General features: G+C 35.5%; 5 protein-coding genes across 9 annotated transcripts; 3 read left to right on the top strand and 2 right to left on the bottom strand.

The window, feature by feature from the left end:
* Window positions 1-52: 52 nt before the first annotated feature.
* On the bottom strand, window positions 53-2,061 carry LOC18590873 (zinc finger, C3HC4 type family protein). The gene is made up of 3 exons (XM_007016675.3): window positions 1,973-2,061; window positions 1,753-1,872; window positions 53-350 (listed from the first exon to the last, which is right to left on the bottom strand). Exons 1-3 carry the CDS (start codon window positions 1,991-1,993, stop codon window positions 234-236), a joined length of 258 nt encoding a protein of 85 aa, XP_007016737.1. The 5' UTR covers window positions 1,994-2,061; the 3' UTR covers window positions 53-233.
* A 943-nt stretch (window positions 2,062-3,004) lies between these two features.
* Window positions 3,005-8,433, top strand: LOC18590872 (putative serine/threonine-protein kinase PBL28). Of its 5 annotated transcripts, none has more exons than XM_088809781.1 (10): window positions 3,005-3,437; window positions 4,618-4,734; window positions 5,038-5,173; window positions 5,852-6,204; window positions 6,512-6,738; window positions 7,106-7,232; window positions 7,358-7,429; window positions 7,530-7,707; window positions 7,837-7,969; window positions 8,058-8,433. In XM_088809781.1, exons 2-10 carry the CDS (start codon window positions 4,650-4,652, stop codon window positions 8,298-8,300), a joined length of 1,554 nt encoding a protein of 517 aa, XP_088665907.1. In that variant the 5' UTR covers window positions 3,005-3,437; window positions 4,618-4,649; the 3' UTR covers window positions 8,301-8,433. The 5 variants fall into 5 exon arrangements, with proteins under 5 accessions (XP_088665907.1, XP_017981994.2, XP_017981995.2 ...); XM_018126505.2 differs by having other exon boundaries at window positions 3,006-3,437; window positions 4,623-4,734; XM_018126506.2 differs by lacking the exon at window positions 4,618-4,734 and having other exon boundaries at window positions 3,010-3,437; window positions 5,958-6,204.
* A 534-nt stretch (window positions 8,434-8,967) lies between these two features.
* LOC18590871 (Signal peptidase subunit) lies at window positions 8,968-11,543 on the bottom strand. The gene is made up of 7 exons (XM_007016670.3): window positions 11,384-11,543; window positions 10,643-10,828; window positions 10,462-10,509; window positions 10,025-10,087; window positions 9,651-9,704; window positions 9,422-9,508; window positions 8,968-9,304 (listed from the first exon to the last, which is right to left on the bottom strand). The coding sequence occupies exons 2-7, from the start codon at window positions 10,766-10,768 to the stop codon at window positions 9,179-9,181; spliced, it is 504 nt and encodes a 167-aa protein (XP_007016732.3). The 5' UTR covers window positions 10,769-10,828; window positions 11,384-11,543; the 3' UTR covers window positions 8,968-9,178.
* A 1,292-nt stretch (window positions 11,544-12,835) lies between these two features.
* On the top strand, window positions 12,836-16,657 carry PDIL1-4 (PDI-like 1-4). Its single transcript, XM_007016665.3, has 12 exons — window positions 12,836-13,458; window positions 13,768-13,897; window positions 14,121-14,286; window positions 14,376-14,494; window positions 14,609-14,689; window positions 14,858-14,944; window positions 15,089-15,163; window positions 15,323-15,391; window positions 15,496-15,576; window positions 15,670-15,804; window positions 16,016-16,072; window positions 16,172-16,657. The coding sequence occupies exons 1-12, from the start codon at window positions 12,890-12,892 to the stop codon at window positions 16,361-16,363; spliced, it is 1,761 nt and encodes a 586-aa protein (XP_007016727.3). The 5' UTR covers window positions 12,836-12,889; the 3' UTR covers window positions 16,364-16,657.
* A 1,449-nt stretch (window positions 16,658-18,106) lies between these two features.
* Window positions 18,107-19,005, top strand: LOC18590869 (uncharacterized). Its single transcript, XM_007016664.3, has one exon. The coding sequence runs from the start codon at window positions 18,392-18,394 to the stop codon at window positions 18,875-18,877; it is 486 nt and encodes a 161-aa protein (XP_007016726.3). The 5' UTR covers window positions 18,107-18,391; the 3' UTR covers window positions 18,878-19,005.
* Window positions 19,006-20,078: the final 1,073 nt, after the last annotated feature.

Genomic DNA, 20,078 nt, shown 5'->3' with positions numbered 1-20,078 from the left:
ATCTACTCCTCAAACATTGAAGTCCTAGGAAGAAGGAGAAGAAATGAAGATATACCAGGAAAATTGCATTTTCCATTATAATATGTTAAGTATTACAACATAGAACAGCCCCGGGATGTGCATGCTCCCTTTCAAAAGATTAAGAGAGATAGAACTAAGTGCAAGCCATTGCATGCAATAATATGAAAAAAATAGACACATCAGAAGTTGATTGTAAAATTACTCCAATTCTTCTACCATCCACGTGAACTAATGGACTCAATTACTGGCACAAATATATGGTCCACAGCTTTGTTCCATAGAAGTGCAAACTCTGAGCGAGATTTCTTTCCAAATATGGGCTCTTTCATCTGGAAGAAGTTCAACGAAAAACTATGAGAGTTTAAACACTAAGCACTGAAAACAAAACAAAATTTTACTTGTGAAAGCAAAGTCTGCTTGTTTAGCAATATTAGGATAACAGATCCATCATTTCAGGGAGGTTAACCATTTGTTTCAAATAAGTATGTTCCTTTCTTCCTATAATTCCACTTGCGATATACAGCAAAAGCACACGAATAGATCTAATATCTATTCAAATCACAAGGCATATGACCTTAAACATAAGGTTCTATCTATTTTTTCTTCATTAGAAATTATCTACATGATAGGAGTTCGAAGAAAATGGTTCTTCAATTGGATGATAATATTGCTAAAGATATTTGGTTGTTTCCACAATTTTTAAAAAGTGTATAAGACATATTTGGCAATACATTCCCCTTCTAATTAAACAATTAACTAGATTGTTGATAACATTCTAGATGAGATTACTCAACTTTGCGTTTTAAGATACAAGTCTGTACCACTAGAAACTTACATGATTAAACTGGTTTAAATATAATATCAAAATGGCTCAATTTCATATGCTAACTGCAGCCGGGAATTCTGGGCAGTCTAATCACCAAGTTCAATCATTACTTTTTGAAGCATTGACAGATACTAAGAGGTAGATTTTGAACTTCAAATTTTGAAGAATATGACAACATGCCCCAATCTCCAACATCAAAGCCCATAGAAGATTAATACTAGAAAGCAAGCAACTCTGTATTCCTCACAAGTTCTCTCCTGTTCAATTTCAATTCTTGGAAGATAAAGGAGAAAGAAAAAAGAAGCTTATAAGATAAGGACAAGAAAGACATTACCCCTTATTCCTTTTGATAACCAAATATAAGACAAAGTCAATAGTTTTCCTTAAACATTATCAAATTATTCCCATTGTTTATCACTAGAGCTAAAGCACAAGGAATTCGTAACACTTTTCACCTGCATTAACTACAACATGGTTACTTGTTCTACAGAAACCGCGATGCATTAGCTTAATCAGTTAAAAAGCCATAGAAGATTGGTGTAAGAATTCCCCATGACCTTCACAGTCATTTTTATAGCAAAAAAAAAAAAGAAAAGAAATTGCAGCAATGGCCTTATCCCTCATGACTTCATTGGTTATAAATTCCTCAAACCTTTCAATTATCGTTCACATACAAGTTTCTTTTTCACCCAAACTAATAATAAAAAATACAATAAAATAGAAATAATGGCATAACAGAGTAATCATGAAAGTTCCTTTTCGGAAATAAACAAGCAAATTATAAGAACAAGCTTACCACTTGATTTTTTTTCTCAGTAACACTACGAACATTAACCAATTTCTCTAGGGTTCAGATAGCTAACGAAACATGTAAAATTCAGCGCTGGAAATGGAAAAAAGGGGACCTGAGATTGAGAAGCGAGTTGAGATTGGTGATCCGAAATAGATTCGTAGATGCGTTTTCGTTGCTCGAATACTACGATCCCCGTCAACGCGCTTCCTAGTGCAGCACCAAGCAACCGCTCCTGCATTTTCCATCAACTATCAGAAACTAAAAAGAAGAAGGAGAAGAAGAAATTAGTCAAGCAAGGGATTAGGGTTTTTGGATTCGATTTGTTATTGAACCTGAGCGAGAACGCTGATCATGGTCAGAGTTTTACCGTCGGATTTGGGGATTTTTTTACTTTCAATTGCACTTGGAAATAAAATGACGATGATATGCTCTGAATTTGGACTACTGAGGCCCAAAATGAAATGCCCTAAGGCCCAATAGACCCATTTAAATAAAAATAAATAACAAATTATAAGAATTAAGTTGAAAAATGAGATTTCAAACTTAAAATTTTTATTTCGAACTTAACATGTAATTACCATTTAAATAAAATATTTAATCATTTTTTTAATTTTAAAAAAATAAAAAATTTAAATTTAAAATAACGAATCATGCATCAATTATTATGTTATAAACTCAAACAAAGTACATGAACTTATAAAGTTATAAGGTCCTTAAAATACATGCATAGGGTAAAATGAGGCAGATAATAGTTTGCCTCCACGGACCTCCTTCCTCCACATTCTACATATCTTTGATTTGTCTTTGACTCTTACCCATCCTAGTGTAGAACAATCGGCATTACCAACATGACAAGATCAACAACTTTACCCGTTTGATCCATCTTCTTTGGAGGAAATCAGGTGTTCAATTTTGGGTAATTTTCCATTGAATACTAGAATGAAGCCATGGCCTGATGGGTGATGGCCATGTTTGGAAAAGAAAAGGGTTGGTGGAGGAGTTTACATGGACCCCCCTCGCTCCCTCCCTCCCTCCATAAAAAGAACTGTAATGGCGAAGGAAGGGTGTGCTTGCATTGCATGTGAGCAGCTGTCAGCGCCCCCATCACATTTTCCCTCATGTGATTGTCTCAGCTGCTGTACCTGCAAATATTGTTGCAAGCTGCAAACTATTGAAACAATGGTCCCTCTCTCATTTCAGCTGCTCATTCCAACCATGTGTCCCCAAACCCTCCTGATTAGGACTTATCATCTAAACCCTGGAAGGAGGGAAAAATGAAATTTATAGTTTCCATTGTCATAACAGTATAACTGTAGGGTACCCTACCCTTGCCAACAACTGGACAAGTTTTACAACGTCTTTCCCATGTTCCTCCCTCAGACACAAAGACAAAATATGCTCTCTAGTCTGCACTCACTCTAGTACTGTTAAAAAAGTTTCGAGGGGAAATCAAAAAGTGAGATGTTGTACATGAAAAAGGAGATTAACTTGGAAGTGAAATTTTGACTAGTGATTTATCTGTCTTTATAAGTTTAAATCCCCAACTGCCCTTTGGAAGTAGACCAACAGTTGTTTTGTGCCTCATAGGAACATCTGGGTCCTACTTAGAAAGATTTGTGTGAGACAATTAATTATATGGTGTGCTTCTGTTCTTTGCTGCTTATTGGAAGTCTTCGATTTCTTCAATGCATACCTACAAAAGGAGGCCTCAGGGAACCGTAAAAAGTTAGCTGTACTAAAGAAGCTTTTGTTCTTGACTTGATAACTCTGTCTGCAGGGCATGGACAGCTTTAAATGGTACGTATTCTATAATCGTTTTCTGCTCCTGGGTGTTACTGGGTACTTTGCGTTATTGGTATAGACATTCTGTCAATGGTAACTTCACCTTGGAACAGATTCCTGCAAAACAGCTTCAATGGAAAATGTTATGTCACTGTAATTCATCACTTTCTTAGTTGCTCTTGCTTTGTCCAGAATCAGTTGCTGGGAATTTTAAATTCCCTGGTTAAACTGGAAAAATGCAAAGTGCTTTTCGTTTCTTTATCCACAGAGTGCTGAGAATCAGACGTGTAACTTTTTTGTCTACATCCTGTCTTTATGCTTTTGGCGTATGGTATTGTTTTCTTCAAAGAAAACCCATAAATCTTTTGAAGATTTAGCTGGAAATCATTAGATTATGTAGCTTGGAGAGATCAGTATTAAGAGGTTATATTCATTTCTGAGGATGGTCTGGTCTGGTCTGGCAAGCATTTTTCTTGGCTGACAGTTGACCACTTTTTTAGATTCTCTCAGGGAATCTTTTGGGATTTGTCATGCCGAATGGAGAGATACAGGCATGAACATTGTTGGCCGGTTAACAAAAACCAGAGATAACTATATCTGTCCACTTCAATAACGACAGCATTTGTTTTGCCCTTCTGCAACTGCTCTTTTTACTCGCTTAGCTGGAATTTCAATAAAGAGAAGCATTATTGTTCAATCAGACATTTTTGATGCAAAACTCCCAAATGAGTAGCTTTTTCTAGTACCCATCCAGCTCACTGATATACATAGTTTGAATTACCAGAAAGTAACATAGAAATTTGTGCTAATGAGTACCCTACCTCTTGTCACCATGCAGATAAGTACCTCTATTACCATTTATTTACTCTTGCTGAAGCTTCCTATCTTCCATTCCAACAAGACTGTTCATTTTCTTATGAATGTCCTTTATTCATCTGGTTACTTTTGATTGAAGGTTTATCTGTCTTTTTCTACAATTTTGTGATAAGAAAAAGCTCCTTTTCTGAGGGTTGTTGCATGGTTACTCAGGAACTCCTGTTATATCCAGAAATGTTTTACTAATATGAACCTGTTGCTAAAGTTTTGTTCTCAATGATGTAACTCTAAATCCTCAACTGATAGAAGAAGTGACAATAGGTTTATATATTTCAAGGGTTGAGGGATTGCTTCTAAGAATTTGATGTGATTTGGTTAGGGTAGCCAGAAAATGTTTGGTGACTGTTGACAATGCTCTTGTTCTGGTGGCAGCGGCTGCCACTGCTTTTACTGGTTCAACTTTTGGAACCCAACTGTCTAAGTTACAAGCTCCACAGTAAGCTTTCTTTGTTTTCTTTCAGAATAGCAGTTTTTAACTAGCCATGAACTTGAAAACTGTAGCTGAGAGATTAGGACCTCCAAACTCTTCATTTGCTTGAATTGCCAATGATTCTTTGATTATTGCATTTTGCACTTATAACATCTAAGTGCCAAAAGATGCTTGAGTTAGTAATTTGGCTGGAATGGATATGCCAGAGTCCCTTGACTCATTCTTAATATTGTCTTTTTTTTTTTTTGACCATAATGAGACACCATGAAGATTGAGATTGAAAGATACTTGATTGTTTGTTTGTGGCAGCTGACGGTTTACTCATTTGCAAGAGCACAGCTCCTAGTCCTCAACAAACCAGTAGTAGATTTGGGAGGTTTCCCTGCCTGAGGACATGGGCGTATGTCAATTGTTATCAACCAGAAGATGTGAATGTTGTTTCCCTGTAAGCTCCCTTTCTTCGTCCTGCTTATATAGACACATAAATGCCCACTTTCCCACATGCATGCTCATTTGTGTTATGCATTTCCTTTGGAATTTCTGTCACTTTGATGGTGATATATCAGAACATGTTAGAATGCAGAACTTAATAGGATGCTTTCTAACCATGTATATTGCGGCAAACAAGCACAAGTAGTACAATACAACAAGAATGAACAGACATGAAGATGATAATAGGATGGATTAAGACACCAGGTCTCAAGCAAGCACTGGAGAAAATCCGTCTCCATTTGCTGATTGTCTCTATCATGGAAATGCTCTCATGTCTGCATGCATACAAATCAACTACAGATATTGTTGCAACATGTGTAATTAGTTTTCTTCACAAATACTAGGAATGGTTTCAGAGGCCCTAGATAGTGCCAGCTTTCATATTAGTAGCAACATAACACTTTATTTTCTTTGGTGCTGCCTGGTTGAGCACCTGAATTGTTTTTTGATGGTGGTAGCCATGTTTCAACTCTTTGTTCTTTCTTCTGTGGTTTGATACAATTAGAAGAAAATTTAGTTTCATCTAAGAATCTAAAGACTGCATCAAGTTATGACAAACTGTTTCCTCATTTCATCGGTGCTTAAACTAAAATATTTGTAATAATTATCCCGAGATCCTATTCTTGCTCAGGATTCCTGGAATCTCTTACATCTATCTTCCAAGTAGATTAATTCAGTTCTTCTCTTTTGCTCCAAATTTCATCCCCTCGAACTCTCCAATTCAATCCCAAGAGAAGCTCTCTAAATCAAGAAACAGAAGGATTGCAGCTTCAGTTGATGGGGAAAATGGTGTTCCAACACTCACACCTTTGCAAGCAGGTGATAAGAAACCAAGAAAACAGACAATTGCTGCCATAATTGGTGGTGCTAGTGCTGCTCTGCTTGTGGTGATCATTCTGGTGCTTGTGTATATCTGCTTGATGCGTGTTAAAAGACTCATGAGGAGAACATCTGAGACAGCATCTTCCATGCCATCTCCTACTGGTATGTCAATCTTCTTGGCATCGATGCAGAATATATGAGGCTCAGAAGTTTCCAAACTTTTTTAGTGAATTAATATTGCATCATAGAAGAACATACTCACAGTTATCAAACAGTAGAAACAGAATCATTCCCTCGTGTTACCACAATTAGCTGCCTTTAAGGATCTTGAACTAGCATGCTTCTGCAAAATGATGACCACGAATTCGTCATCCAGGTTATCTGGCCTGGATGCGGTATGTAACATGCTTCTTTCTGAAATATAAGGTACATTTTAATAACAAAGTTTCCCCCCTCTCTTTCTGAGCAGTTGAGTTGGGAAGAGTTAACACTTCGCACTATGCTGGTGCTCCATCTCCTCAAAATTTAAGGCAACTAACAATGTCAGAGCTGGAACATGCTACTCAGAACTTCAGTCAAAGTAATATCATTGGTGAAGGTCGATTTGGTTTAGTCTATAAAGGACTACTTCAAGATGGAGCTATTGTTGCCATCAAAAGATGCTTAAACACCCGGAATCATTGTTTTCTTCATGAGGTAAAATTATCTATGCCATACTGATGCTGGAGAGCCTTAAAGATGTTCAATTTCCAGCTTTATAATCCTGGAATCAGGTTAAGATTAGCTAGGAAAGAATATCAGTGAAGTAACTGAATCTCAAGAAGAAAGAAGATAAACCAAAACAAACTGCATCCAATAACCTGTCGATGTCATTATCTCAAGGGGAGGATGGTAACATATTCATAAATTTCAAACCAACAAAGTAAAAACCAAGTACTATATATCTAAAGATAGTATCAAAATCACAGTGTATGTACTAAACCCAGAAATGATCTTTCTTAGTATCTAAGAAACAAGGCCAGTGGCAGAACTCATGGTTGTTCTTCTCTGGGTTGTAATGCAGGTAAAGCAAATAGCTCAAGTAAACCACAAGCATCTTGTCAAGCTTGTTGGTTACTGTGGTAATAGCCACCAGCAGTTTCTTGTCTATGATTATATCCCTAATGGAAATGTTGGAAATCACCTATATGGTAATGTTTCTTTCATATATATATATATATATATATATATATTCATGAATCATCATTTTTCACTATGCAAGAATTAATCCTGAGGTGCAACTGTTGTTTCTTTTTTTCCCTGTTCCTTTTTCCAGATAGTGAAGGTTCACCTACTGGAAAACTAAACATGAGGCAGAGGTTATTAATTGCTCTAGGTGCAGCCAAAGGTGTGCATTCACCAGCTTTAATGCTGCAACCCCACTTTCTTTCTCTCATGCAAAAGCTATGACTATTGGCTTTCTCAACCCCACTTTTTATTTGGACCAGGACTTGAATATCTTCACAGTTTGGCTCCTCCTCTCCTGCACATGCATTTCAAAAGTAGCAATGTTCTTCTAGGTGAAAACTTTACAGCCAAGGTTTCTAATTATGGGTTGTCCAAGTTGGTATCGGAGGATCGTCTTCACGCATCATCTTCAGCCATTGACTGCTTTCTTGACCCAGAGTATGCAAACAATCCCTTCTTTGAAAACCCATTGCATACTTGATGAAATTCGTTTTGTATGGATGTTTTGAACTCGAAAGACTTCCTATACTTGGGTCCCAGTTTCATCTCCCTCTTCTTTTTCTGAAGGTTGTATTCATCACAGAAATTTTCAGTGCAAAGCGATGTTTACAGCTTTGGGGTCTTCTTGCTGGAGTTGGCTAGTGGACGCGAAGCACATTGCAGAGATCAGTCAAACCCAGAACCAAGTTTGATAATGCAGGTCTGCATTACCGACAGCAACATTGTCAAGCAATAACATTGTTCTGTCATTACATTCTTACAGAAACCTCTTTTGATTTGTTTTGAAGGCCATGGAGAACAACAATCTTGTCGAGTTTGTTGATGAGACCTTAGGGGACAAATCAATGAGCGGTGCAAAACAGGTGGTGGAGTTGGCATTACAGTGCTTGGATATTAGTCCTAGAAGACCATCCATGAAAAGAATCGTCCAAGACCTAGAACGGATTCAGGAGAAAGAGATTGGTCGTTTGCATTTGGAGTTGGGAGAGGAGATTGGTGCAGTAACACTGGGGAGCGAGCTCTTCAAATGAGCTCTGTCTGTCTGTCTGTCTGTCTGTCATCATTCTTTTATTGAATTCATTTGATTGTAATTAGGAGACACTCACAAGCAAATTCATTTTTGTAAAACAACTGTTCTAAAGAAATTTAATCAAATCATAGCAGGTATACATTTTTATCTTCTATTTTCATTTCAAATTTTCGCCAACGATGTTTACCCAACAAATAACTTTATCTTGATAAAGAGATTTATTTATTAATATAAAAAATCTTATACTTCTTTTAAAATGTGACATTCTCTTTCATCCAATCCAACGATAATCCATGATCATCTTATTGACCTCTACGGACCTCTTTGTGAAAATATTGATATAAGTCAAATTTAGATTAAATATGCTCTAGTACTTTGTCACGAAACTATTGCTTTCCAAAAGTCCAACCAGATAAGACGTACAGTACTCATGCTTATAAACTTTTCACAATCCCGTACCTATCAATATTTGTCAATAAAATACCTTATCTATTTACTTTTCAAAGCAAAAATACCCATCGTTTATCTATTACTTCACCTGTCTCTGGAACTATAGAATTTCTGGTTGTGGGTTCTGGATTTAGTCAAAAGAACAATGCATCTTAAATGCAAAATTAATTTCAATTCAGGCCTTAGAATCCAAAGGTTTAGCAACCAAAAAGCCAAGGTGTTTTAAAAGGTTGAGAAATAGTCATTTCCTCACTGTCTCAAACATGAAGTGTCAATGTTTCAAACTATCTTAATTCAACTGAGCTTTAATGTCCCCATATAGAGGAGAGGCTACATCTCAAGTTCTCTGATACAGCTGAGCTATAACATCCGGCATATTGGGAAGGCTAAAGTTACAGCAACCCCAAAAAAATACACCCAAGAAAAACCTTATCTATATTCCTCTGGCAAACTATAACCCGTCATGACTAATTTGTCGGCAAACATCTTTCCAGTCTTAGGCATAACATGCCAATGCAATGTCAAGTTGAATTTTTTGCCACGGAGATTGTTTCCCTAGATAAGAAAAGATCAAGGAAAAGAGACAATCAATTCTCAGTTGCATGAAAGCCCTAATTAATTTGTGCAAATCTAGATGAACAATAACAAGCTACTTCATCTTAATGGGCATACCTGATCAACAAAACGATATTTGTTTGAGGTGTGGATCCAAAACTTTGCATGCTCTTTGGCGGGTATTATGGCATCCCAAAGTGATACCTATAAGATACCGTGTCAAAAAAGATTAATTAGTGAACATATTTTCTACTAACACCCAAAAAGAAACGGCCTCAGCCTCAGATATTGTGATCTGAGTCAGAGACAGCTCAAACAGGTAATAACCAGAGACATTCAACCTTACCTGATTCAACGAATTCTTTGGGGTTTCGTACTCAGCTGCTACAAATATGAAGACCTGTGATGATATTTAAAATCAGCTTCAAATGATGAATGATTATGACAAAAGAGCAACTGACTGCAAAAAGGGAAGCCTAAGAATATCACCACCCCATCAAAAATAGAATTGTTCAAGTATAAATAAGAACTTTTAAATTACATAAAAAATAAAAGAAAATAAAAAGAAGAAAGCATCCAAATAGAATCAGAATGAAAGTTCTTCTCAAAGTCCATTGTCGAAAAATATTATCTCATGCACCAATCATATGTACAATGGAAGAAGCAAATTACATAAATTTCTAACCAAAGAAAATATAAAGATCTATGAAGTAGAAAAACCTGTTTCGTGTTCCATGTAAACAATGACTGCAAATCAGCTGATATGTTCATTGTCAAGCTGACCTACATAAGTCAAAAGCATTTACTTAGAATTGACCCAAAACTAATAGTAGTTAAGTAATCAGGGATGAAGGATAAAGGCCTAAGTATAGCTGAAAAATAAGAGAATATGAACTCAACGAACAGATTGAAGAGTAGGGGGGAGGTGGTGGGAGGGGATAAAATATAAACAATCAAGCAGTTCCTATACCAAACACAATTTAACAAGTGACACGAAAGAACAATTTCCAAATGAAAGATAATGAAATGGGATTAATAAAGAAATTTATAAAGCTCTTTGCAGTCCATAATAGACCCTCCAATCTAGCCCCAAACAGAATTTCACAAATTAGCCACCCAAATATATAATGTTAAGTGAAAAAGGAAAGGTACATTACCTCATCATTCCCCTGCGGCTGCTTCTGGAACCAATTAATGTTCATAATCTACAGTCAAACACAACAAAGCAAAAATCAGAGATTAAAAAAAAAATGAAACAATCCAAAGGGTTTATATAAAAGAGAACGAATCATCGATCTGAACATGCATCCAGATACGAGTATGTGAGTAAAAATGGACCTGGATTTCTGCAGAGGGAGAGGGAGTGTTGAGGTTGTCTGAGAGAGACCCCATGGCGCACATTAGTGCCAGAATTGTCACAGCAAATGTTAGCAGAGCATTTAATCTGTACCCAAATGAATGCATCTTTTCCTCTTCCTTTACTTTGTTTACTCCTACTGCTCCTCAGCGTCCAGTTCAGTTTCTCTGTTTAGTAGGATTTCAAGTATAATAAAGCAACAAAAGTGAGACAAAAATCTAGCAGAGTTTACCCTAATACTACTAGACATTCCACAAGGACTTAAGTTATAATTATACCAAATTAATCCTTCATAAATCTACATAAATAAAAAATAATAATTCAGCAAAAATCATCACCAAAAGAAAAAACCCGACATTAAGATCAATCAAACTACGGTTTTCAAATTTTGAATTGGGTCAGGGAAGAGAAAAACAGAATAAAACCTCAAATTGCCTACAGACAAGATCAACGGAAACGCCCAACAAATACACAGATAGAAGAAATTGAAAACACTTAATCTCTAAAACAATAAAATCTGGGGAAAAAATTAGCGAAATAATATTCCAAACAAAAAATTCAAACCAGCATTCAGTGAAGATTAAACAGATATTTTCAGATCAAAACAAAAGCTGAAAATTAATGAAATTAAATAAGAACATGAAATTAGAAAACTGAAAAACTAATTCAATAGAAAGCAAATTATTTAAATAAATAAAAATAAAGCGGTAAGAGAAAATTACCTTGGAGTGAAGAGAGGCAAGATGCAAAGAAAGTTAAGCGTGTCGGGAAGAAAGGAAGTGAAAGAGAGAGTGTGTTTGGAAACGGGTTTTATACAGTTTGTTTATTGTATTGGAAAAAGAGTGCGGAAATGAGATTTCCAAGTCTTCTTTGGTGAAAGTGGAAGTAACGGAGGAAAGGGGGTGACCCGTGACCCGTAAGCTAGCGTGGCGGTCACCCGATAAACCGGATTAAGACCGTCGGGTTTCAACTAGTAGTAATTTTTAATTAATGCAAAAACATTAGGATTTGGTTTATGATTTTGTTAATTTTTTTTATTATTAAAAAGTATTAAACATCTTTGTGATAAAAGATTTAAAATTTTAATATAAAATATATCAAAATTAAAAAATTTATCTTAATTTTTATAAAATTTAAAGTGAGACAAATATTTAGAGACAAAAGGGTATTAAAATTTTTCTCATTTCAAATTTTCAAAAAAATTTTAATGTTAAAAAATATTTGATTTGATTTGATTTTAATCAATGTATTATTCCTTGAAAGTGTATACCTTGTATACTTGATAAATTAGAGAATAATTCAATTAATAAGAGTAATGTTATGAATAGGCTTGTCCAATTATAGTTAGGCAAACTCCCTAAACACAACTACAAGCTTTACTCATTACATCAAGCTCTAACTTTAGGTGGACTTACATCATTATATTATTACATATAGACATACTCATATTTAATAAATAATATATATTATATGTTGTTATTGTATGCATGAAAACAATGATTTTTATTCTCTTAATACCAAATATCTAGATAAATAAACATATCTAGAGAAACTATTTAAATTCTAAAATCTAAATTAAATTATCTCTAATTATAATAATCCATCTCGATACTTTATCATTACATATCTTAACGAAATTATTAAATCAACTCATGTCACGTCAAACTTAATATTACGAATATTATGTTTTGATATTAAAAGTGTGAATTGATAATTAAATTGATTCTACATTGATTTTAATATGAAACGAAGGGGATTTTATGGCTACACACTTTTAATAATTATAAAATTTCAAGTATTTTGATCGAGTTTTTGATTTATATTAAATCGAGAACAAAATACTAGTACTATCTATTTATTTTTTTGATTTTAGTAAATGCATATGGACTTTGTTTTAAAGATAAAAAATTGAACATTTGAGAGATTAACATTAAAAAAAATGGAGCATTTTGTCACAACTTTCTGATTTAATTATTGTAAATATTGTAATAAAAAAAAAGGCAGAATCCAGCGAAATCCACATCCTTGATTTGATCTGGACACAAGTTAATATTGTCAGAACAATTAAGGGCAAACTGAAAACGACGACGTTGCAATCAGTTGTTGACCTTTTGCTAGACTTGACTTCCCCTCCGTTTCCTTCCTACACTATAAACCCTACTCAGATCTCTTTCTCTGTTTCTCTTCACCATCTCCGATCTCTGACGAATTCCCCAGTTTGGCAAGTAATGACGTCGTTTCGGTGCTTTTTAGTTCTCTCCCTCATTTCTCTCCTCCTTTTCTCAACTCTCCCGTCCTCGTTCTCCAAGACCACCACTAAAAACGACGACGTGGAAGACGACGAGGATCTCCGTTTCCTCGAAGAGACAGAAGGGAAAAGCGACGCCGCTTCACGCTCTCATTTCAACGAGGAAGACGACGACCACTACTCCGACTTCGACGACGATGACTTCGGAAACTACCAGGATTTCGACGACTCCGATTCGGATCCGTACAAGGAGCCGGAGGTTGACGACAAAGACGTCGTCGTTTTGAAGGGAGGAAACTTCAGTGATTTCATCGAGAAGAACAAGTTCGTGATGGTTGAATTTTACGCGCCTTGGTGTGGGCATTGCCAGGCGTTGGCTCCGGAATATGCGGCTGCGGCTACGGAGTTGAAAGGAGAAGGAGTGGTGTTGGCCAAGGTGGATGCTACGGAGGAGAATGAGCTGTCACAAGAGTATGACGTGCAGGGTTTTCCGACTGTTTATTTCTTTGTTGATGGAGAGCACAAGCCTTATCCTGGTGCTAGAAATAAGTAAGTTGAAATACACATTGGCCTCTAATTATTAAGAGTTGGTTTTCAGATTTTAGATCATGGGTTTCAATTATCTGTTGTTTTGAAGAGGAGAAACATTTTTTTTTTAAATAATTGTGTTTGAGTTGGAGAGGTAATTTGGTTTTGGTTAATTATGGAAAAAAAATGAAAAATTAGAATTTTCTGTTTAGTTTCTAATGGTCATGTCTTAATCAATTGTCTTTATTGGTAGGTATGGAAGTTTAAATTATTTTCTTTTTAATTTAAAAATAGGAGGAGAGACTAACGATTCTTTTCATTGAAATTCAGGGAAGCTATAGTGACCTGGATTAAGAAGAAGATAGGACCTGGAATATACAACGTTACTACCTTGGATGATGCTGAACGCATATTGACTTCTGAAACTAAAGTTGCCTTGGGTTACTTGAACTCTTTGGTGGTATGATTTACCTTTGTCTTTTTATTTTATTGTAGTGTACTGTATTATCATTAGAGCAGAGTGACCTGAGTATGTTGTCTATTACACCTGCTGGTTCAATCAATATGTTCCGATTGTGATTCATTGTTTTGAGTCATATTCAGTCTATCAAATTTTAATATATATAAACCCCGTTTCTCAGACGATGTTGTGATTCAGATTTGGCCTGTTCTAATGACTACAGGGTCCCGAGAGTGAGGAGCTCGCTGCCGCTTCAAGACTCCAAGATGATGTCAACTTCTATCAAACTGTGAATCCTGATGTGGCAAAGCTTTTCCACATAGACCCTCAAGTTAAACGCCCTGCTTTGGTCTTGCTTAAGAAGGAGGCTGAAAAAATAAGCCACTTCGGTTAGTTTCTAGACATATGTAATTTTGGTTGGAAATCTTGATTCATCTTGCTCAGGGGCATTTTTATATCCAGTTTTTTCATCTTGCAGATGGCCAGTTTGTCAAGACTGCAATATCTGAGTTTATATTTTCCAACAAGCTTCCTTTGGTTACCATATTTACTAGGGAAAGTGCCCCTTCAATTTTTGAAAGTTCAATTAAGAAACAGGTATGCATTTGCATTCCCTCCTACTGTGAACTTTTGGACAGCATATGCCTTGAATTGAGCTTTGAATCATTTCTACAATTATCTTATTAACACATAAGAATCTTTTTCTTGAAGCTGTTGTTGTTTGCCACGTCCAACATTTCTGAGAAGGTTATCCCAGTATTCCAAGAAGCAGCTAAACTTTTCAAGGGAAAGGTAACTTAAATTGTCTAGATAAAATAATAATAATTCTTGAGTATTGAATGTGCAGATTTTGTTTAACTATCGAAGTGTACCATGTCGGAAACGTCATATTTCTCTACTACTGTAGGTGATTAATGTCAAGAATTGTTCCTAATCTGTATCTTGTATGCTTACTTGCAGCTCATCTTTGTTTATGTGCAAGTGGATAATGAAGATTTTGGAACACCTGTTGCAGATTACTTCGGTGTCAGTGGAGATGGTCCCAAAGTGAGTCTCCCTTATCCTTTCTGATCCTTTTTCCCCCTCAATTTTATATTTTTGGATGGAAGATATGGGAGGATGGGGGGAGGACTTATTCTATATTTGCAATAAATTTTCTGTTCACTTATGGTGTTTTCTTTTATTGTACAGATCCTTGGATATACTGGAAATGATGATGGTAGGAAGTTCTTCCTTGATGGAGATGTGACATTTGATAAAATTAAGGTGGTCTTTCTCTCTCTCTCTCTCTCTCCCTCACCATTTTTATGTTTATCAGTCTCTCATTGGCTGAAGTAATGTGGTTGGTAGACACTACTTATGTTTTTCAAATACTTGTAAGAGGTAATGGTTTGTGTAAATTATAGAGTTCAACCTTTTCTGTAGGCTTTTGGAGATGATTTTTTGGAAGACAAGCTTAAACCATTCTTTAAATCAGACCCAATTCCTGAAACTGTAAGTATCTCTTTTTCAACTGATTCACTTTATCATCATTTATTGAAATCTAACTTTCATTTTTCTTTTTGTGTTTTTCTACTCCAAAATTCTATTTGGTACAGAATGATGAGGATGTGAAAGTAGTGGTTGGCAATAACTTTGATGAAATTGTTTTAGATGAGTCCAAGGATGTCCTTCTTGAGGTACTGCTGTAGCCCAATTTAGAAAAAAAAAAAAAAAGCTTATTTAAATCTCTCTTTAAATGGGCTTATTCTGTTGAGTGCTCTGAATTCCAGATCTATGCACCTTGGTGTGGCCATTGCCAAGCATTTGAGCCGACATACAACAAACTTGCCAAACATCTACGTGGTATTGACTCTCTGGTAATTGCCAAAATGGATGGGACAACAAATGAACATCCAAGGGCAAAGGTAAGATTGAAATCAATCTGCACTTCCATCTGTTAAAGCACTTTTTACCAGATTCACTAGTGATTTTTCATGCATTTACTCAGTAAGCTTGACTACCTGAAGAAGAAATAGCAAAACAACCTGTTTTGATATAGAAGGATGTGATTGCAATGCTATTTTGTACTTGATCTAAAGTGAGACATAATGATAACAAGTTGTTTTGCTTTTGCAGTCTGATGGTTTCCCCACGATTCTGTTCTTCCCAGCAGGAAACAAGAGTTTTGATCCTGTAAGTACTGTTTTCTTTCTGCCTCCAAGAATCCTCGTACCCTTTTCCCTCACTAAACAGTGGAATGAGTGAAATTGTTTGCATGCTGGGCATTGGCAGATAACTGTGGACACCGATCGCACTGTAGTGGCATTGTATAAATTTCTCAAGAAAAATGCTTCAATCCCTTTTAAGCTCCAAAAACCAGCTTCTCCTCCCAAGGCTGAACCAACTTCGAGTCCGGAAACCAAGTCTCCCGACTCCAAGGAGAGCGACAAGAGCAGCAGTGCAGATGTGAAGGATGAGTTGTAACCTGATCAGAAAGGCTTCAAAGATGGTGATTTTAATGACATCCTAAGTTATGTGCCTTTTTTTCTGTGTTATCAATAGGTAGAAAGGGAATTGGCTATAAGATAGATTCAAAATAGCGTGACTAGAAAAGGGTAAGAATCTCGTGGTTCAAACATCCGGCCCAGACTGTTTTCACTGAGGAAAAGACGTAAACAAAAGAAAAAAAAAAGTGTGGTGTATTGGCTTTCAACCATTGTTTCTCCTATGTATCTCTGAAACTTATACTGAAGAATAAATTGGCTCCTTATTTCCCCATCTGTTATTCTGAAATACCTTAAAATAATTTCTATTGCGAAAGGGAGGATTCGAATTTTGGTTTTCTTAACAGAAAGAATTATGTACTAATCAGTAAATTAAATATTCGGACGAGTAAGTCTCGACATCTTGACTCATTGTTGAATTGATGTGTCCATATAAAAAATAATTTTCTCCTATTAATGTTGACTTATTATTAGTACATGAAGTCGATCTCAAGAATTTTTGCCCCTTTAGATCTAGATCCAAGTCCTACATTTTTAATTGGTTTAGCTTACTTGAAATGACAAAAGGGTATTCGGTGAGGGGGGTTGAGCATGTGAAATCATGTGGCATGGCCCATGGGATTTAGAACCCATCAAGCATCGTGTTTCCACCGAAGTCAGTCGTCATATCTTTAACGCGTACCAATCACTAATTCAACGCGGACTGATTTACTTGGTAAGGAGAAAAGTTTTCCTTCTTTGCTTCGTGAGAAATATTTTAATATTAAATTTTAAATACATCAGACCCATACAAAATAAATAAAAACTAGGTTAATATACTCATTATATTTTAAAATTTTCATCTCACCAAAAAAATTCACTTCACCAAGAAATTAATTACCCTATTAACGGTTAAAGTATCATTCTCAAAACATATCTCATGCATGTAACATACGTGACTTGTTTGATGAATTGGTTAGATCACCTACATATTTGGAATTAGGATTTGGTTCTATTTCAAAATTTATTTATTTTTAAATATTTTAAAATTACTAATTTTTATTTTTTAGATATTTTAAATTTATTTATTAACGACGTTATAATGTTTGATTTATTAACCTTGTATAGGTCATGAGTTTACATCTTTAATCCAAAAAATATAACCTACTTAAGTTGGCTCTTTTACATATAAAAAAGAGAAACTTAATTTGGTCCGAGCGGATCTCGACCTTAGCCTCTCTCATAAGAGTCTTATACCAATGAAGAATTAAATAAACTATGATATTACTTGTTATGAGTCAACATTTTTAAATGAAAAAAACCCTTATTTATAAGTTTAAAAACATTTCATTTTTTATTATCGTGACATGTGTAACATATAAACACATATATAAATATAATATCAAATATAAACTTTTTTATATCGATTCTTGAAAAGAATTAAGCCAAAATAAATTGAACAAGACAAAAATATAACAATCAATTATGTACAAAGAATTAATTATAAAATACAGTAAATATGACATAATTTTGTCATTATGTATGTAATTAAACACAATCAAAATCAAAGAATACGATTTCCATCCTACCCTTTTTTTTTCTCATGGCTTATTGCATATTCAATCATTTTCCCATTCTTTAATCCCTTAATAAATTCCTATACTATCCCTTTACTTACTCCTTAAGTCCCTTAAATCCCTCCCCTTATATAAATAAATAAACATTTTCCAATATTTTTCTTCAATTTCAATTCTACTTCCAAATTCAGTGTTTGGGCTTTGCTTAACTCCGTTCCGTGCTCCTCTACTTGCGTTTGACGTGTATACAAAAATTACGAATTTATTTCCCCCTGAATTTCCGTTCCCCTAGATCTACCCCGTTTTTATCCTTTTTATTCTCTTATATCTCTTCTTTCAAAGTCTTCATCTGCTTTGAAACTTCCTTTACTTCTTCACATCTTTAGATATTTTCTCAGTTTTTTTCTTAATTTTGAACTGCATTTTGTGGAAAGATTTTCAGATCTACTGTAATGGAGAAACTCGGATTTCTTACCATTTTGTTGTTATTGGTCCTTCAACTCGCTTTCGCTGCCGATTCGCCGACGCCTGCGCCTGCGCCTTCACTAGGTGCAGACGCGTCGCCGGAACTCGCTCCTACTCCGGAGACTGGATCTCCCGACTCTGCACCAGCATTATCTCCGGCGACGGCTGCATCGCCTCCAGCGCCAATGGCGCTAGCACCTTCAGATCTGGCGCAAGGAGAGTCACCGGCGAGTTCTCCCGCTCCGTCCCCGGACGAGGCGAGCGATATCAACCACAGCAACGTCAATGCGCAGGGAAGCGAAGAGGAGAGCGGTGGTGATGGAGGAATGAGCGGCGGGAAAAAGGCGGGCATCGTTGTGGCTGTGGTGGTAGCGTTGTGTTTGGTCATAATCGGCGGATTGGTTTACAAGAAGAGACAAGACAATATCAGGAGATCTCAGTATGGATACGCCGCCAGGAGGGAAATCCTGTGAAGAAAGATGCGAGTTCCAGGTTAATACAAAATGAATTAGAAGAGGTTATATTAAAAAAATTCTATCACTCGCATTTGATTTGTATCTCTTATAATGATTTTTAGTTGAACGATTCGAAATATTTATTATTTTTTATTCTTTTTAAGGATTTTCCAACTATTTTTGATTCTTCTTCGTAGTCGACTCTTAGCCAGTCGTATACTCTGCATTGTCACTATTAGTCAACGATGTCTATTTGTTTAGGTTTTTTATTTATACTATTATTATTAGGCAACGATGTTCTTGTGACGAACGAAATAATCGATTGAATTCTTGTAATTTAATTTAATTTCGATAGCATTTTTGGTAGAGTTTTCGGCCATTTTGGCTATAAAGGCTACCTGCCGGCGCCGCCCTGTCTCCTCCGATGCTTCGCCGTCCGATATCATAAAATGTGGCAGCCGTTAAACTTCGACAGAATTAATCATTGGTACGGGGGTTTATGATTAGAAGGCAGCGGTTTGGGTGGGATGTATGTAGTTTCATGTGACCTCTAACCACCAAATTCATCCCTCCCTGAAGGCAAAGTCCTTAATTTAGCCTCGTGGCCCCCGTTTGCACTGACTGAAAACGGGGTGAATGCGACATCACCCATCGCATTAATCACTGGGGCCAGGGTTGTAAGGGCAAACACATGATTTTGTTACATGCTAAACGTGTGAAAAAATACATCACCAATGAAGAACTTCAGCCGATTTTGGATATAAAACTGAGGGTAAAATATTTATATTTTTTAAGTTTTAATCAAAATTTCGTACGATTAATTAATTTTTAAAATAAATAATAAAATCTAAAAATATAAATACTGTTATCTGAAAATATAAAAAAATTAAAATATTTTTTTTCTTAAACAATGTGATCGATGCACTTCTCTATGGAATTTTTTTGTGAAAAAATTATCTTTTTAATATTATCATATCATCAAATTCATAAAAATATTAACTGGATTTTTATATGTAATGAAAGATATTTTAAAATTACTAATGGGTTATGTATGTTAAAATTACTAATGGGATCTGTTTTGAGACAGAGTGACTAATTCAAAAACTAAAAACTTATCTGAAATTTTGATTAAAACTTAAGGGGTCTAAACTAAATATTTTTTAAAGAATTATTAAAATATAAATTCTTATATATATATATATTTAAATTCGTTTATGTT

The sequence above is a fragment of the Theobroma cacao genome, chromosome 9 (assembly GCF_053813885.1).
Source record: "Theobroma cacao isolate CCN51 chromosome 9, ASM5381388v1, whole genome shotgun sequence".
Taxonomy (NCBI): Eukaryota; Viridiplantae; Streptophyta; class Magnoliopsida; order Malvales; family Malvaceae; genus Theobroma; species Theobroma cacao.
Note: the sequence above shows the minus strand (reverse complement) of the source record. Positions and strands in the feature narration are given on the sequence as shown.

What these genes read in the sequence shown, in the direction of transcription:
- LOC18590873 (XM_007016675.3), bottom strand. Translation starts at nt 1,993, where the DNA reads ATGATCAGCGTTCTCGCTCAG. An exon ending in TGATCAGCGTTCTCGCTCAG is followed by an intron (nt 1,873 to 1,972) that starts GTTCAATAACAA and finishes TGGAAAATGCAG; the next exon opens with GAGCGGTTGCTTGGTGCTGC. An exon ending in AACTCGCTTCTCAATCTCAG is followed by an intron (nt 351 to 1,752) that starts GTCCCCTTTTTT and finishes AACTTCTTCCAG; the next exon opens with ATGAAAGAGCCCATATTTGG.
- LOC18590871 (XM_007016670.3), bottom strand. Translation starts at nt 10,768, where the DNA reads ATGCATTCATTTGGGTACAGATTAAATGCTCTGCTAACATTTGCTGTG. An exon ending in CTCCCTCTGCAGAAATCCAG is followed by an intron (nt 10,510 to 10,642) that starts GTCCATTTTTAC and finishes GTTTGACTGTAG; the next exon opens with ATTATGAACATTAATTGGTT. An exon ending in CAAAGAATTCGTTGAATCAG is followed by an intron (nt 9,509 to 9,650) that starts GTAAGGTTGAAT and finishes GGTATCTTATAG; the next exon opens with GTATCACTTTGGGATGCCAT.
- LOC18590869 (XM_007016664.3), top strand. Translation starts at nt 18,392, where the DNA reads ATGGAGAAACTCGGATTTCTTACCATTTTGTTGTTATTGGTCCTTCAA.
- LOC18590872 (XM_088809781.1), top strand. Translation starts at nt 4,650, where the DNA reads ATGCTCTTGTTCTGGTGGCAGCGGCTGCCACTGCTTTTACTGGTTCAA. An exon ending in TTCCATGCCATCTCCTACTG is followed by an intron (nt 6,205 to 6,511) that starts GTATGTCAATCT and finishes CTTTCTGAGCAG; the next exon opens with TTGAGTTGGGAAGAGTTAAC. An exon ending in ATCATTGTTTTCTTCATGAG is followed by an intron (nt 6,739 to 7,105) that starts GTAAAATTATCT and finishes GTTGTAATGCAG; the next exon opens with GTAAAGCAAATAGCTCAAGT.
- PDIL1-4 (XM_007016665.3), top strand. Translation starts at nt 12,890, where the DNA reads ATGACGTCGTTTCGGTGCTTTTTAGTTCTCTCCCTCATTTCTCTCCTC. An exon ending in TCAGTGGAGATGGTCCCAAA is followed by an intron (nt 14,945 to 15,088) that starts GTGAGTCTCCCT and finishes TTTATTGTACAG; the next exon opens with ATCCTTGGATATACTGGAAA. An exon ending in TGACATTTGATAAAATTAAG is followed by an intron (nt 15,164 to 15,322) that starts GTGGTCTTTCTC and finishes CCTTTTCTGTAG; the next exon opens with GCTTTTGGAGATGATTTTTT.